General features: G+C 44.7%; 1 protein-coding gene across 2 annotated transcripts in view; it reads left to right on the forward strand.

The window, feature by feature from the left end:
• Nucleotides 1–17,857, forward strand: part of ankrd13b (ankyrin repeat domain 13B) — a 38,586-nt gene that overhangs the window by 13,317 nt on the left and 7,412 nt on the right. The window contains exons 2-12 of one of the 2 annotated variants that reach the window (XR_006006981.1): nt 3,495–3,630; nt 5,050–5,174; nt 6,226–6,271; nt 6,746–6,889; nt 8,179–8,419; nt 11,700–11,766; nt 12,817–12,898; nt 14,923–14,987; nt 16,135–16,271; nt 17,024–17,181; nt 17,512–17,702. Coding sequence is in view for 1 of the 2 variants with exons in the window: in XM_041940401.1 (XP_041796335.1) it covers nt 3,495–3,630; nt 5,050–5,174; nt 6,226–6,271; nt 6,746–6,889; nt 8,179–8,419; nt 11,700–11,766; nt 12,817–12,898; nt 14,923–14,987; nt 16,135–16,271; nt 17,024–17,181; nt 17,512–17,694 (1,384 nt within the window). In the remaining variant the exon portion in view is untranslated. The remainder of the gene's footprint in view (nt 1–3,494; nt 3,631–5,049; nt 5,175–6,225; nt 6,272–6,745; nt 6,890–8,178; nt 8,420–11,699; nt 11,767–12,816; nt 12,899–14,922; nt 14,988–16,134; nt 16,272–17,023; nt 17,182–17,511; nt 17,703–17,857) is intronic. The other variant, XM_041940401.1, reaches the window with a different exon arrangement.

Below are 17,857 nucleotides of genomic sequence, written 5' to 3' on the forward strand. Positions count from 1 at the left end.
TCCCTCCCTTTCATGTGCTTACAACAATATGTGACAGGTTTTTTTTTTTTCCATTCTTGGAAAAAATGTTGTCGAAGACTCCATATTAGTATTCAGCCGTGAGAGTTGCTGGCACAGTCGCTTTCTCTCATGTTGTTTCAGTGACGGACAGCGTACTTTACACTGTTCTCCCTGTGACACTGACAGCTCTTCATTTTTGTTTTGCTGCCTAAGCACACGACTGGCCTGTCCTTTGAGATACTGCTTGTGTTAAACACGCACACACACACGCACACACACACAGTGCTGAAAATGGCCATATTTGCATGTTACACCCTGACTGGTAATCTAGCACACACAAACAAAGCTGCCTGCTCTCTTTCCTCTCCTGCGTGGCTCTGACTCTCCCTCTCTCTAATCCCCAGACTCCACTGCTCCTGAGGGACTCCGGCATGTTGTTGTCTCCTTCAGCTCCCCTCTTCTACCTCTCTTTATCCTTCTGTTCTCTTTCCCCCTCCCCTCCCCATATCTTTGCTCGCCACGGCCGTCTCTTGAAACAGCAATCTGTCGCTCACTTCTCTTTTCTCTCTTTCTCCGTCTTCACCCGTCTTACACCTTACCGTCGTTGCTGACAGGCAGTTTCTTACGGCCGAAACTTCTCTCGCCACAGTATTTATGTCCGTCCCTTTGTCTCTCACGCTTTCTGTTCAGGGTTGCTTTCGTAAGAACTGTGAAGAACAGAGAGGCGTTAACCTAGAGTGGATGAGTAGAGATCTTACAGCGATAGCACACCCATTACACTGAAGCCATGATATCATGTTGTTATTATTGAGTTATGCTTTACAGACAACAACAGGCTAACATTTTAAGAGCATGTGAGTGTATGTGGGCATTTGCAAGCGTATCTTTGTGTCTGTACTTGCAGTCACACACTCACCCATGTTTGTGTGTATCTCTTGCAGTTTTCCTCATTTCCCTTGCAAATACCAGAAACATGGGGCTGCAGTAACTGATTGATAATGTAACTGCTGAGACTTGCTGGCGCTGCTCAAAGTGTGTGTTTCTCCGAGCTTAGCAGTTAACCTATGTCGGATGGTACGCCAGTCATTTTTATTAGGATATTATACACTGAGTGCAGTAAACATCCAGGGCAGCTTCCTCTTATTGAGTTGCGCTCATTTTGTTTGGTCTATTCTCAGTTGCTTAAGAATTCTCCTTTAATACATTTCCTCCTCTACTGCTTTGATTTAGAAAATGTGGATCAATAAGGACTCGCCTCTCTCCTGAATTTACCTGCTCAGCATATTTCTGATATATCATAGACAGTACTATTATAAACACACTATGAAAAAACACCTGCTCAAACCCTCCCAATCTTCTGGTTTCAATTTTATTCCCAAGCCTAACTCTCCACAGATTCCTTAAGGTCTTTATTAAAGTGCTGATTCTGAGTCACGCTACACTTATCTCCAAGAGTAATCCTTAATTAGAATTCAAGCCCACAACGGATGGACAGAACTGACCTTGGATCAGCCCACACCATGGATAACTTTGGCTGTCAGCGGCTCTTTTTAATTGGATGGCAGATCCGAGCTCAGCGTTGTAAACTGATTTTTGAGGGCGCACACTGCAGAGAGAGGCGACGTGAAAGCAGAGGTGCACCAGGTGCACAGAGGGAAGGAGGGGCAGTTTCATGCAGAGCAACACATCCACTGGTTAATTAAATCAAATGATTTGTGACGGGACATGATATCTCATTAGACATACAAGCGCCACAATAACCGGCTTATAAGTAACTGTTGCTGGTTCCCACACACTTGTGGGATTCTCAGTCTCCTGATCAATAATGAAATGTTACCCTGTATATATGATACTGTACAATCTGTGGCAGAGGGTGCCAACAACAAGTGACTCATCTAGTCATCTTTTCAACATGCCTGGACTGATCTGTGAATGCCTGTGAAGCACAACGAGACCGGCAGTAGACCAACGCTTTCCAACCTTGGCTCAGTATTTATTTACCTGTCTGAAATGCATCAAAACCAGATGATGCATGGTACTGAATTTTTTGTTACCTTGACATATTGCCTACAGGTCAGCAGTGCTTTCTAATTTCTAAGAAGTACTTCATTAGCCGTTCTGATTCAATACACATTTTGCAGAGAGTTAGATGGGAAGGTTGATACCACTTTCCTCTCTGTACACTCAACATTAAGCTACAGTCAGTAAGTAGCTTAGCTTAGCATAAAGAATGAAAGCAGTGGGAAGCAGCTAGCCTGCCGGGCATTTCAAAAGGAAAAATGACAAATCCACTCATTTATGCATTGTTTGTTAAATCTTTGCAAAAGCAAGTTTTTTTTATGGGGAGTTACATACAAGCATGTTTTCAGTGCATCTGGCCAACATTTCACTAATAAACGCGTTACGCTTGCCGTTTCTGTGTCGAGTCTTTATGCGAAGCTAATCGTCTGCTGGCTCCAGCTGCTTGCAGACATCCCACACTCAGCAAGGAGGAGAATGAGTGTTTCCTTTTCTTTTTTTCCCCAATCAAACTACCTGACTAAAAAAAGCATGAAGCAGCACTCAAAATTGGACCTAAAAAGCTAAGCACGTCTTGGCCGCCCAATAACCCCCTTTTTGATTTATTTGTCTGGTTTAAAGATGCACACATCAATAAGTCAGTATTCCGAGCATCTAAAATTATCCATAGCTGCCTACTGTACCAGATGTCTTTTGATATGTCTGAGAGGGCTGTAAACCCCTCCACGCCAACCCCCCTCTGCAATGATTCCTTTTAATTTTAGTCCATCGGAGCTCTTGTGTGATTGATATGACAGATTAACACTAATGTAATGTGGCTGACAAATGAGGTCTTGTTGACAACAGGCTTCTAAATAGAGAGTGGAGCTGAGAGAGAGTGTGTTGTTGTCAGACTTACACAGCTACACATGTTCAGAAAAAGAAAAAAACACGAGGCTGTCGCTCTACTTTGCTTGATGGCACAGCTGGTTGAGAACTCTCCTCTTTATTTATGTCTTCTTATTTTAAACTGGCAACCTTCTCTGAACCTTAATGTTCTGAGTTTTGAAGAACAGCAGACGGGAGGCTGTTAAAGCTCTGGTGTGTGGAGGCCTTGTTTAAAAGAGCGGATGGTGCTGTCTGTGTTTAGAAACTCAATCCATCCAGCCCAGAGAATAGTGGAGATCCAGGAGTGCAGCAGCCAGCCATGTTGGGGTGGTGACAGATCAATTAGCGCCTGTCACTGTCTCTCTTTCCATCTCTCTGTCGTCATCTTCACATTTGTGTTTCTATTATTTCTTTCTGTTCCTCCCTCCCCCTCTATCTGAGCTCGAAGAGCACTACAATGATACGCAATTAACCCCAATTTCCTCTCCTCCTCCTTCATTTCTCTCTGTCTGCTCCTTCCCTCTTACGCTCTCTATGACCACTTGTGTTAAAACTACTTTCCCTCTTCTTGGTTTCTCTTCCTTCTTCCCTCCCCGTCCTCCACCCAGACTGATTTAGAGTCTCTGGACCCTCGTGGACGGACTCCTCTCCACCTGGCCGTCACGCTGGGCCACCTGGACTGTGCCAGGGTCCTGCTGCAGCAAGGAGCTGACGTTAGCAAGGAGAACCGCAATGGATGGACCGGTGAGTGTGTGTGTGTGTTTTGTTGAGGAAACTGTATAGTTGTCTTGTAGCACGTGCAATGCACAATATACATAATGCATTATCAGGTGGTGTGTTGGGGGCTGGAGCGTTTCAAGATAAAGGTGCTACATGCAGCATTTTCTACAATGATATATTGGTGTCAAAGTAATTCTGACACTGTGGTGTAAATATAGTAAATGAGACCATGGTGGAGTCAACTGTTAGAAACTATCTCTCACCATCCCCACCCGCTTCCCCCTTCCCTGTCTCTCCCTAGCTGCACCTTCCTATAAAGGCAAAAAATCCACAAATGCTACTTTTAGCACTTTGAATATCGTTCTTCAAGTGGCCTCAGTCTGATCAAGGGGATTCTTGGCCCATTTTATGATGTGCTTTGTTAGTCAAAGAATATGTCCAGAAGATGTTCACAGACCACAAGAGTTTAACATGCCAGCCATGGCCTGCAGTAACCCAGTGAAAAATACAGTCACAAATGGTCTGAAAATGTTGGTCGTTTTGGTTGTGGCCCCCTTGGTCACAATAAGAGGACTATAATGATTTATAATGTATGATGTATCATGCACTGTATTTGCAAAATGGCCCACCGCAACATTTCCCACCAGCTCTATTTTACATCAGTGCTGATGATTTTAGCCCAGTTTTGTCCTCTTGATGATTCTGATGGGTGTGGAAAATACAAACCACTGCGGCTTCTGCCAGACAACTCTTGTGCCGCTGGCACTGTGCAAACATAGTGTGGAGATAAGTCTGGCAATGAAAGACTAATGGAGCATGAAATTAATTAATTTCTTTACCTTGAAATTATATTGGCTGATATATCTAAAATCCTGCCCTCATCCTTAGGTTCTTGTTGTTGTTGTCACCCCCTCTTCACTTCTGAAATACTGCAGGCAGCGTTTTTTTTTTTTTGTCTTGATAGTGATGCGTTAAGCACTTTAAAGGGAAACCTTTGTTGTTGTCACCAATATGTCTGGGAGTCTGTGGTTGCAGAGTATCATTCAGTAATCCTGTTTTGTTTCTTCTAATCTGATTACTGTGCCCTGTCAATCGGTGCAATAGATTCCAGGGTTTTCTTATCACATTATGAGGATCCAACTACATCTAGATTCATTCGACTGTTTATGTGTGTGTAAGCCTTCAGTCACATGTTTGCAGATAAAGGAAGGGAAAGGAAATTGTTACGTAATTGTTCAAGTGTAGAACAGCCTGTAAGATTAACAGCAACCTGGCGGCCTGATGAATGATGGGGGAGCTGCAGTAATTGGTTGTACCAGCTTTTCTTTTGGCCTACTTCAGTTTCGGCAATTCTCGCTGCCCCCCTTAAATTGCTCATGTACATAAATTTTAGATGAGGCCTGAGTGATTGGCTCTGTTTTATTCTCTCTCTCTCTCCTGCAGTTCTTCAGGAGGCGGTGAGTACCAGAGATCCGGAGTTGGTGCGTCTAGTGCTTCGTTACCGTGACTACCAGAGGACTGCCAAGAGACTGGCGGGCATCCCCGTCCTGCTGGAGCGACTGCGCCAAGTGGGATTTCACACAGAACCTCACACACGCACAACCAGTTTGATGCACACACGGAAAATGATACTCCCATGACCACACACATGCATGAAACAAAACACAAACATACATGCACAAACTACAAAGGCTCATCAAGGGAGTTTGTGAGCAGAGATGGATTCATTTGAAATGTAGATCTTTTTCATTTTCATTTCGTTGTTTCCGGATCAAAATATTCTTGGTTTTGTTTGAAGGTATTAATAACTTTGTTTACTATTCGACAAGGGGAATACTCTCAAAGGATACGTCTCCATGTTGCAAAACCTTGTGGGTATTTTGAGTCATCGCTTTCCCTTAAAGGGCTAAGGAGTGCCATGCTTAAAGGCACGATAGCAGTGACGGACAAGCTGAGGCCGGAGAGCCCGAAGGTTGATGGTTACAATCCCGACAGGAGAGTGTTGAGGTGCAGCAGATCACGTTGAAGCTGCTGCAGCAGTAGAGCTGCAGAGAACAGTGGCAGAGAGGCAGGGAACTGCCTTCACACAGTCTGTCTTCCTGTGTATCTGCTCCAGCTGGCTCCCTGATACACACACACACACACATAATCACACACACACCCTAGCATACCCACGTAGTAGACACAACACTCGCGTTTTGAAAACGACAATGAGCACTCGAACTCAAACACACACGCACCTGCAAACGTCGCACACATCACTTTGTTTTCCGTCTGCCGCCGCTCTCCTCCACATCAGCCTCCTCTCCATCCATCCATCCATCCATCAGTTCTATTATTATCCCACACATACACAAGCACTTCTCTGTGCCAGTGCCCCCATGTTTGGAACAGACAGTGAAGCAGCACCACTGCGTTTGTTCACTCTCCCTCTTTTTCCTTTCCACTTTGCTGTTCTGCTCTCTGTGTCTGTCTATTCATCTCTAAACTCATCACTCTCCATCTCCATCTCTCCAACTCTGTCTTTCCCTATCTTCCTCTTTATCAATGCCCTTTACTCTCTCATTTGTCTTCCTCTCCCCCCGTCTCCTCCTCCTCGCTCTGCCTCTCTCTGTCTAGGCCCAGGACTTCTATGTGGAGATGAAATGGGAGTTCACCAGCTGGGGTGAGTCCAGCCTGTCTTTGTGTCATTCCAGTCAGTTAAGCAGTCCAGTACCGGCCAGTCAGAACTAATCATGTTATCGTCTCCCTCTGGGGTGGAAGAGGCCTGTTTCCTCCTCTTGTATTGGGCATTGATGCTCACACACTCTCTGCCCAGCAGAATTTGTACTTGTGGTTTTGGTTTTAGAGTTAAATAGCTTGTGCTTTTTATCTTAAGTGCTTCACAAAACCACAATTGAATGTATGTTCAGTATTAGCCTCCATAGCGGGCAGGTGACTAATGGTTTTTGTTTCTACATTATCGGTGTGACATACAACTACTGAAATTCATCTGTTGGGTTTATCTGACTACTGAGTCCAAGAACTGACAACATGAATCAAATAGAAACACCAGAGGACAAACTGTGGCATTAAATTGCGCACATATCTATTAGAAATGGCACCGTTTGATTTAAAGCGTGTCCGTGTTTGTCCTCAGTGCCCCTGGTGTCTCGTATCTGCCCCAGCGACACCTACAGAGTTTGGAAGAGTGGTCAGTGTCTCCGCGTCGACACCACCCTGATGGGCTTTGAACAGATGACCTGGCAGAGAGGAAACCGGAGCTTCATTTTCAAGGGACAAGGTCAGTGGTCAATCTCGAGACTTACTGTGTGTGTGAGTGTGTGCTATGTTAGGACATATTCATTTATACAGCACTCTTACAAGTGTAGCTGGAGAGACCCGCAAGAGTAAGATAGATTTTGATATTATCCAACTGGAAATCCCATCCCCTGCATTCAGGCCTCCTACCAATTAGAGAGCTTCAGAGGTACAGGTGAGTGGATATTGTTACCTTTAGACAGAGCCTGGCTAGCTGCTCCCCCATCTCCAGTCTTTGTGCGTGGCTAAGCTAACTGGTTGCTGGCAGTAGTTTACCATACAGACAAAACAGTGGTATCAGTCTTCTCATGTAACTCTTGGCAAGAAAGAGATTTTGCATATTTCCCAAAAAATCCTTCAAGATATGTGGCCAAATTGTGCATTGGCTTGTAAGTGTAGAGTAAACACGTTTGTCTCTCACTGGGCCTCTACCTCCTTTTCTTCCTTTCTTTTTGCATTTGCATTCAGTCCAATGAAATAACCTCGCTTTCAGCACCGAAAAATGAATTATGTGGTTTCACTGGTCTGATGTAGGTATTATGGAAATACTGTGCAGTAAGATTACCATCAGTTATTAGTTTGGTAGTGTGATATTGTAGAAAATGAGGTTGTGGGACACCAGATGTATCAAGACGACAATGTTAAGGGGCGAGTCTGATTGAGGAACAGCTTCGGAAACACCTCCCACCACACCCACATCAACTATAAACACTAATAACAAGTTCTGATGAAGTATACCCCGACCTTTACCAGCCAGTCACATGAATTCACAGGTCCAAATTGAGCAAATCTGAATTTTAAGAGACACTTTCCTGTATCATGTATCAGGTGTGACCGCGTCGTTCCAGGATGATCCTCCCTCTCCTCCTGCCTCTTTGTAGCCTCCTTGCACAGTCTGTTCTTCACTGGCTCCTGTTTGCATCGTTTCACCCAGTTCTTCATTCATTTTTATCTTTCTTCCTCTCGCCACTTTTAATTACTCCTCTTCTTCTGACCTTTTCCTTGGACTTTTTGGTGCCTGCATAATGTTCTCCTTCTCTGTGTTACTTTCCTGTGGGCGTACCTGCCTGGATCTTTAATTTACTCTTTCCATCCACAGCATCTGCATCAGTCATCATCTCTTGACTTTTCTTCTCATGTATGTTTGTGTCTTGCAGCCTCGTCAGACGTATTCATATTGTTGTACTTTCTCACTCTCAGTTTCTTATCCGCCTCTCTCGTACTCACTGACATTGCCCCCGTTTGCCTCTTCCCGTCTGTCTTGCCTGTCAGATTCCAGCGCAGAGGTGATGGAGGTCGACCATGACAGGCAGCTGGTGTTCTGCGAGACCTTGTGCGTCTCGTCTCTCACGGCGCTCTCACCTGGCCGGGCGAACAGCGGCGCCTGCAGCAGCACTGCTGCCGGTTTGGGCCTTCTCGGGGCGGTGCAGCCCAGCGACGATCAGGTAGCAGCCAGGCTGTCAGCCCCCGTCGTGACCACTCAGCTGGACACCCGCAACATTGCCTTCGAGAGGTCAGGCACAATACAGAATATGAATATAGGGGTTACTTTAAGAAGAAGGGGGCACAAAATACTCTGAGTTGGGTGTGAATCAAGGAACCTGTGGTGTGCAAAAATCTTCCATTACTGAGTGCACCCAAATACACAGAAAATTAAAGGAAACATCCCAGCTAGAAAAGCTACAGCTGTTTATGATGTACCCCATTTTTGTCATTTTGTTGTGTAGTTTTCTTATTTTTGTGAATAATTAAGCAAACTTCTACTCAATTTAAACCATAAATCCAGACTCAAAGAGCAAGGGCTTCTTTCTAGTCTCACCATTTTGCAACCATGTTCGGCAATCACACAGGACGAAATCCTCCATAGAACAAGCACGATAATCATCTCTCAGTACAACAGGATGCAATTCAGCCACAGGACATGTTCTGCTCTGAGTGCTCTGGCTTTTTTTTTTCTTTTTTTTTCTCTGAGTGGAGAAAATCACTCTTTTGTTGTTACTGGTGAATTTCTGTCACTCTTTCACTGCCGCTGTCTCCTACACTACAACCCACAGCAGAGTGGAACAAGTTCAGACACATTCTCTGCTGGCTGTCAAAATGCATTTCACACAATGTAGGGAAACACTTACAGAAGCAGCAGTAGTCGGGGGAGACAACAAAACTCACGTAGCACTAATTGCTGGAGTTCACTGGACGCCACATATTACTGATCTATCTACAGCAGAGACGAAGGGAAATGTTCCTGTAATAAAAGTGCATTAGATTAATTCTAAAATTATGTTAAAAATGAGTACTATGACACACCCTTGGTCATTTTGGTGCACTAATTTTCCTTTGTTTGCAAAGGTTTTGATAGATATTACTGTGTAACTGACTTTACTGAGACAGCTTGCTGCCTGTATGACTCTTCCCTGCCTGATTTAGTATTTACTGTGTTTAATCTATTTCGGGGCAGATGAGAATTATCCTTCTAGGCTAACTCTTGCTCGTTTACAGTTTCTCTCTTATCTGCTGAGAATAGCTCACTCCGTGACAAATAAACAATCAAAACCAAGCAAAATCACCATCTTCTATTCTTGCGGTTACGTCAGCCACTGTTCAGCAAAAATTGCATCGGCTCCCTTCAAGTCGTTGCATTTTAATCGGACCAAAAATACTCCGTTCTTGATGTTTTGTGTCTTATGTGAGCTCAAAGGGCTGAAATGCCCAAATAATGTGTCAGGAGTAAGCATGATGTGGAAGTAGTGAGATAGAGACTAGCTTCAGGCTGTGTGGATCAGGCTCAGGTCACTTCAAATAAGCTCAACACTCCAGTGAACATGGCGATGGAGAGGCATAGAGCAGAACGAAAAGACATGGAAGAGGCACACAAGAGCTAAGCAGACAGGAGGAACGTGGAGAAGAACTGGGACGAAAAAAGAAGAAAATTGGATGAGCAGGTGGCTTGTGTGCAGTCAATTTAGGAGCTTTTTTTTATGACCGGTACAGTTTAACGGCTCTGTTTCACATAAAGTGACACAGACACAGAAATGGAAAGGATGAGAGAAGGGAGGGAGAGGGGGCCCAAGCAGGGGCAGAGAGGACAAAACTCATCTTATTCTGGTCAGGTGGAGAGATAAGACTGATGTGATGGAGAGAAAGAGAGAGGGATGACAGAACAAGGAAAGTTTGGGAGATGAGGAGGATGGAGGGGGGCAAATGGAAAGAAAGGGAGAGATTTAAAGGGAAAGCTGAGAGGGTGAGAATAAGGGATGGGACAGAGCGATAGTAAGATGAGGGAGGGGGGTAGAAGACCTGCAGAGAGAAAGATGAATGGGACTCAAGACTATGGGGAGAAACAAGCACAATATGTAAACCAGAGTTGATGGCTTTGGAGGCAAGTGGAGAAAACAGAGAAAAATAGACTGCGGTGACACACGGTGATGGATAGAGACAGGAACTGAATGTTAAGAGATAGAAAGCAAGAAGACGGAGAGCAGAGCGACAGAGAGAAGTGAGCAGGGAGAGATGGGTGGTTGGGGGGGGTGATCATTTCCCTGTCAGACTCGCATCTCAGTGTCACCTCTGTGCATTTTCCTTGGTCAGCACTCCTGTCTACATGCCAATAATCTATTTATGATGCTCTCGAGCGAACCACTTTGTCAAGCACCAGAGGCAGGACACCCACCTCCTGAGTAAATACGTCTTTACAAAGCCGTGCACAAAACCCACAGCACTGCAGTTTTGATGTTTCTGGGGCTGGTACGGCGTTAACTGGACCCCCCAGTGAGTGAGCTGTAATAAAAATTCAAAATTGAAATAGACATCGTTTTGTCTGACATCGGACACACAGCCATGATAGTGGCTCTATGAGGCACAGCGGTGCTTTTAGCTAAATGCTTAAGTGTGCATCCTGATGTTTAGTATGTAATTTGTATTACCATGATTACATCTCAGTTTAGCATGTTAGCATGCTAACATTCGCTAATTAGCACAAACCACACGTACAGCTGAGACTGATGGGAATGCAGTTATTTCTACAGGTATTCGTTCGGGCCATCTCGAAGACAGAGAATTGGGGTGCAATGTTAACATGAAATTTTATGGTGCCGTGGAGATGTGACAAGTGTGAAATTTCGACGTGATCATGGTGCTGGATGAAAAGTCAGAGGATTACCAGAGTTATTAAAAGTCATCCTGAGGGAAACGTGAATGTCTGTACGAAGTTTCATGTCAATCCATCCAATAATTCCCGAGAAAGTGTATCTGTGCTCGACTCACTGACCGACTGACTTTGCCACCCTTAGAGACTACATCACTGTCATGGCCAAAAACTGTTTTCCAAAATGACACACATTTTAAAACAAACTGATTTTATGATATCAAAAATATAACCTCTAATATCGTGAAATCATCCCAGACAGCTCAGTTTCTGGGTTTGGTCCGATATGAGTTCAGTGATGTGAGTAGATCATGAAGATGGGATATGCATCACTGGCTTCTAGGCAGACTTCCTAATTGCACACTGAACTGTTGATCTTCACTGATGACAAACAAGGACAATGGCTGCGATGTTTTCAGGCTGCATATTATAGAGAAAAACAGAGCCTGTGACTTGCAATCTTCAGAATGATGGTTGATTTAACTCTGCAGTGTACTGTATATACTGTGTATTTCTGATCCTCTCTCAGGTGCAAATCTGCAGATCGCTAACGACGAGGCAAATAACCCACCGTCCATCAGCTGTGATGTATGTTGACTGGAAGTTAAAACCACAGAGAGCTGATGTGGGAAGTGTTGATCCTCTGTTGCAGGAATAAGACAGGCATCCTGGGCTGGAGGAGCGAGAAGACTGAGACGGTGAATGGATATGAAGCCAAGGTAGAGCACAGGTTGCTCACTCATCTCTCACACTGTCCAGAGAAACCCCAGCTGCCAGAGCTCCGTTTGATATTTCCTGAAAGCCCACTTCAAGAGTTTAATTTCCAGAATGAATCACTCCCAACGTCATATTAAAACCTTTGCTCCGGACTTGTGAGGATGTAACGCTCTATCTTTTTAAATAGTGGCAGAGTAAGTTCAGAAACCTGACATTTTAAGATGACATTCATTTAAATAAAACAATATCATCAGCGCACAGAAGACCAGATGGGCTATCAAATTAGGTTTAAAAAAAGAAGCCGATGCATCACGCAGACACATGCATTACCTTGACCCCATTTGTTTTCTTGACCCCCTGGAGGGATCGATGGGAGACAAGTGTCAGACACCCAGGACCATCTGTCAGTCGTGGTTTAAAAGCACTTCTACAGTAAAATACTGCTGCCCGAGAAGCATCTATTTTCTGCATCATTGATTTAGAGTTACAAACATAAACAGACAACTCCTGTTGAGCCGCTCTCCTCCTGGACACTTTTTAGCTCTTGCTTTCACTTTTCCGCCGTCCAGTGTAAACGTAGAAGCAGCCTTCTCAATTTTTAATCAGTATTTTCTTTTTGTGGTCACCAGTGAGGAATTCCAGCGCTCTGCTACACAGAGTATCTTAAAGAGGTTCCCTGCATGCTGCAGACTAGTCACAAGGGGTGTAATCGTACACGAAATTCATGGTTTGACAAGGTCATGGTTTTGTACATTTCTGGTATAGTGACAAAAACATCAGATAACATTTTCTTTTATCATTAAAAACGTGAACAGTGACATTTATGCTGTAATTCTTATTCTGAGTTTTGTCAAGTTCACCAAATCTGCAAGCCCATCTTGTGGCAGAGGGAATGGTCACCACTTCAATTATTTTCTATATGTTGGGTTTTAATTAGGTTGGAAGAAAAGAAAAAATGTTTAAACCAATCCTAATTGATTGATTGGTCCCAAACAATAAGCAAGTAAAGCCACTGTCAACAGAACAGAGATAAGGGTCTCCTCCTCTTTCAGGTGTACGCAGCATCCAATGTGGAGCTCATCACCAGGACCAGAACTGACCATCTGTCAGACCAGAACAAGAACAAGACAAAAGGTGGGTCACTGTCTTTTTTCCACTGCACCTCAGGGCCAAATGAACATAAGACATTGCCAAAGTATTCGTTATGTGCAGCTGCAGGAGCTGATTTTCTCAATGATCCTCTCCGTGCCGCTGTAAACCCCAGCCTAAGTGCTACGACATGTCTGATTACAAAAAGAGTCACTGATGAGTAACCCCCCTCACCTGAGCTCGATGACATCACCCCGAGGCTCCGGCTAACAGCCCGTAACGCTCGCTCGGTGGCCTCGCCTCGTTTTCTGGTTCAAATCATAAATCAAACAGGATTAGCAGGCCTCCCTCCGCGGACTGTCGCTGTCAGCCAGGATCAACCATCACATGCTCCTCTGAGGACTCCAATCTCCCAGGTCACAATCCCCATCTGCACGATGCTAATGTGCAGGAGGGAAGTGTTCTGGGAAGCGCTACACTGACTCCTGAATGAGTGACTCACTCCATTTGCCCTTCCCGTGTGCTACTGTACATCATTTTGTTAACTCTGTAGACATTATATATACACAGAGAGTAACGCATACACACTGTATCTTGAGTCAAGCAGCAGCTGTAGACAGACCAGCTGGCCGGAGGTCGAAATGTGGACACCACACCGCTGTCATTAACCCTAATTGATGGACCTTTGTATTGCTTCTAGCACTTATTCAGTTTCTGGTCAGTGAGGACAACCACAACACCAGTCTTGTCTGAAAATGCAAGCCACACACTAAGAAGCTGGTCATGTTTTCTTTGCTGCTCATCTCTCTCATGAGATGACCAAAGGATGCCTTCATCGCAGGCTCTTTTGAAGACCCTGAAGCATATGGATCAAAATGATGACAGTTGACATCACACCCAGCCAGTCCCAGCCAGTTTTTGAGAATTGAATTCTTCATAGGTATTACCTAAAGGTGTTTTTGAAGTTTCTCCGAGCTCACCTTAAATCTCAGTTTAACACCTGGATGTTTGAGCAGCATTTTGTGGCATCACAACTAGTTTTGAAACCAACTGTGGTCCAATATGGAACTTACACAGTTGTGTTGTGGAAACCTGAAACCTCCAGCGCACCCTGCAGTGCACCCTCCAGTGCACCCTGCAGTGCATCCACTTAAAGTGGACTTTTCAGTTAACTGGGAGACAGCTTATGTCCAACGGTTCAGCTTTTGAGGTGAACGATATTTGCATATTCAAAGATTTTGGATGTTTCAATGAAGGACAGGGTGTAAATGTATTTTAAGATTTTTTTTGTAGAAAAGTCATATCAGACACACATTATTATTCCAAGCAGAGCATTTTTATATGTATTAAAACATTTCCGGAGGGGATCTTTAAGATCCAAAGAAGACAGCTTGACACTCCCAAAAAACAGGTCTTCCAAGACCCCGTGGTTCTCTCACTGCTGCAGTGCCCTAAAGGCTCTTTAAAGCATTTTCATTTTCAGAGCATGGGCTTTCATCTCATAGTCGTTCAACAAACTTAGAGACTCAAGTTTTTAATGCATTTATAGTATAACGGTAACTTACACGTGTTGCTGTGCATAGAGTATGTACTGTATTATAATAATGCATACAATCAGGTGAAGTTGACTGTGATGTGCTTTCAGCTCTAGAAAGATGATGCTCCCCGTCCAGAGATACACTAAAGACAGATATACTGACTATCCAGTCTAAATGTCTTCAATAGTGACTTTCAGCTGTTGCCATTTTTCATTTAGAAAAAGGCTCTTAGTAGATGAAAGCGCGAAACTACACAAAAGCTTGATATGATGCAATAAGTTATCTTGAGCAAAGCATTGTAGAGCTAAATGACAGCGCGGACAGCTGCAGCAGAGATAAATGAGCCCATGCTTCATCATCTCTTGATAAACAAGCCCAGACTTAAGCCAGCTTTTGGTGCTCTGCAGTGCACTTAAACTCGGGAGAGTTTGTGAAACTCAGACTAACGGCACAGTTTGAGTTTGTCCATTGTGACGGTGTGAAACTACATGCTCTCAGTGTCGCTCATCACTGCCGCCCTTCTCTGAGCAGGTGGGAAGACTCCACTGCAGAACTTCCTTGGGATTGCTGAGCAACACATGGGGCCTAACAACGGGGTGAGTAGACAGATCATTTAGATGTTGCCACGTGAGGTTACTGTCGAAGTGATTTTCCAGTGTTACCTTAACATGGAGGATGATATTGTTTTGTTCTATGGGTTGTGACTCTGGTGCTGACATTATGATTGGACTCTGCAGGTATTTGCAGACAATCATCATAGTGAGAATAGTGATCATAATCTGTATAATGGATGGATGATCACCTTTGGTATTAGCACCATCATCACCACCATCTCCCCTCTTTGGATGGACAGTGAGTGTGTGAGTCCACTGTGTCAACAGCAGAGCATGCCTGCAGAGTAACACAGTAACTCAGAGGCTCTAACCCGCTCTCAAATATTGATTATGTTTTTTAATTTGTTTCTGCTGGAGAGCACCTATGACTCATGCCTCCCTCCTCCTCTTTCTCTCTTCAGTCTTTTCACTTATTCCCCCTCACTGTCGCCTCTGCTCTTTTCAACTTTAAGCCTCTCTGTCGTTTTTTGCATGCTGAGACACACACCCCGTTTTTTTTTTTTTTTTTTTTTTGGTTCGATATGCACTTTGCAGATATTCGTGCAACTGTAAAGTAAAGCTTTGTTTCAATTTTGCCAAACCCTAAAATGACTGTGATGAATTGACTTCATCTGGAGGGAATTACAACAACATAGATAGATTTTCTGTTGTGTTTCACAAGCCTGTGGCAGCCCCTGCTCCCCTCCAGTAACGGCAGCCTACCTTTGACAGGTTTACTAAAGCCATCCTTAACAGCTGACAGTGAGCTACTAATTAGAGCAGAGAACCAACAGACGCATCTACTGTGATGATGCGAAACGGCTGAAGAGGAAAAGTGCTTCGTCATTCTCGAGCCTTTCTTTCATTGAGCTGTTGAAAATGTCAGTAGGTAAGAGGAAAGCCTTGAAATCCCAGTAGGTGGGGAGTTTTTTAGTTCTATAACAGACATATCAAAGAAAGCCAGTTTTAAAAGCCAGAAGTCTTTGCACTTTCTAAAGTACTCGTTGAGTCACTGGGTTTGATGAACAATGCTTTCGACCCCTGCAGTCGTGGTCGTTTTTATCACGGCTCAGTGAAAGCTTAAAGATCTTTCAAATGGCAACATGCGGTTACATCAGGATTTTTAGAATTCATTATCCGCTTCCTGCAGGCCCTGGTGACCCAGATGTCATGTCCGGCGGTGACCAACCCCGCCGCGCTGACGGCCGAGGAATACTTCAACCCCGGCTCCTCGCCGACTCAGAGGGACATCGGCCACCCGTGCCAGCTCACCACCAAAACCCAGAGGTGACACAGACAGACAGGGGGACAGGCAGGCGGCCATGCATGCTGTGAAGTCGCCCTCCAAACTCACCGCCGAGTGCCAGAGCTGACAAACTGACGGGCTGGGAATAGACAGGCACACACACATGCAGGCAGAGTGAAATCAGCCGCCCATGACAGCTGGCCACCAAGATCCAGAGATGAAACACACAATAATATTGGCGAAGGAACACACACATCACACACTTGAGGAGCAGATCTGCGCAAAGACGGTGGAGAGTTAAACAATTCGACAGTCTCATGACAGATCATCTGTACTTGACTCAGGATGAACTGAAGCATTTGGTTTTTACGTTAGTGTTTTGTGAGGTCGCTAATGATACAGGTCTTCATTATCTTGCTTCTGTCATCCACCCGTCGACCTGCCGCAGTCACCTGTCCTCTGCTCCTCTAACTGGCCGTTGTGTGTCATTTACAGTCGCCGGCTTCATTGTTCTGTGACACTTAAATAAGAAGTGACAGGACATCGTGAGGATGAAGCGTTTCAGTGAGGTTGCTGAGTTGCCTCTCAATACTGTGTTCATTATCAGACAAGCTCAGATATATAGAACATGACTCAGCAGCTTGAGGACAGTCACTGTTGGCTGATTGTTGTGTACCTCTGGCCAAAAGTCAGAGTTCTTGAATGAAGACATAAATTGCTTCAATTATGCTTAAGTCAGAATTGTATTTGGTAATATTCACTGACAGACTCTTGTGTGTGTGCTTGTTTCCAGGTTTAAAGCCAAATTGTGGTTGTGTGAGTCCCATCCCCTGTCCCTGGCAGAACAAGTGGTGCCTATCATCGATCTCATGGCGATCTCCAACGCTCTGTTCGCTAAGCTGCGTGACTTCATCACTCTGCGCTTGCCGCCTGGCTTCCCCGTCAAGATCGGTGAGAGCCGGGAGAGTGAGATGGATGGGAGGAGGGTGGAGAGAGGGAGGCTAGAGAGATGGCCGGTTAAATTAAGGGGATGATGGGCAAATGAGAAGTGAGTAAATAGATACACAGATGGACGGAAAGAAATGAAGACTGAGGGAGGAAGTGAGTTAAAAGGACAGAAAAGATTGCAAATTTGATCGCTGAAAATAAAAGGATTGATGTAAGGACATTCCTGGTTAGCTAGATGATGAGACCCAAGCGAAGACACAAGAAGTCAACAGATCGCTTAATACTAATGATAAAAATGTCATCTTGCACTCCATTTCTCTTTGCTCCCTGCAGAGATCCCTCTCTACCACATTCTGAACGCCAGGATCACCTTCAGCAACCTGAACGGCTGTGAGGAGGGGGCCCGTGCCGACAACGAAGTCGGGGTGGAGGGGGACGGACAGAGGGACACCCCGAGGACAGACACCCCATCTCCGGGCAGCGACTCCTCCAGCGTCTCCAGCTCCAGCTCCACCAGTGAGACGGTGTTTTCTCATGTTATCGTCTTCTTCTTCAGCCGATGATCGCTCCGCTAACATTTCCTGCAGAACCTGGCTCAAACTTCACTTCACAGACAGTTTCCTGTTGTGTTATAGAGCCATGCGTGGTGTTTATCACTGATGCTGGATGCAGGGTGGTG

Source organism: Chelmon rostratus, chromosome 7 (assembly GCF_017976325.1).
Source record: "Chelmon rostratus isolate fCheRos1 chromosome 7, fCheRos1.pri, whole genome shotgun sequence".
Classification (NCBI taxonomy): domain Eukaryota; kingdom Metazoa; phylum Chordata; class Actinopteri; order Chaetodontiformes; family Chaetodontidae; genus Chelmon; species Chelmon rostratus.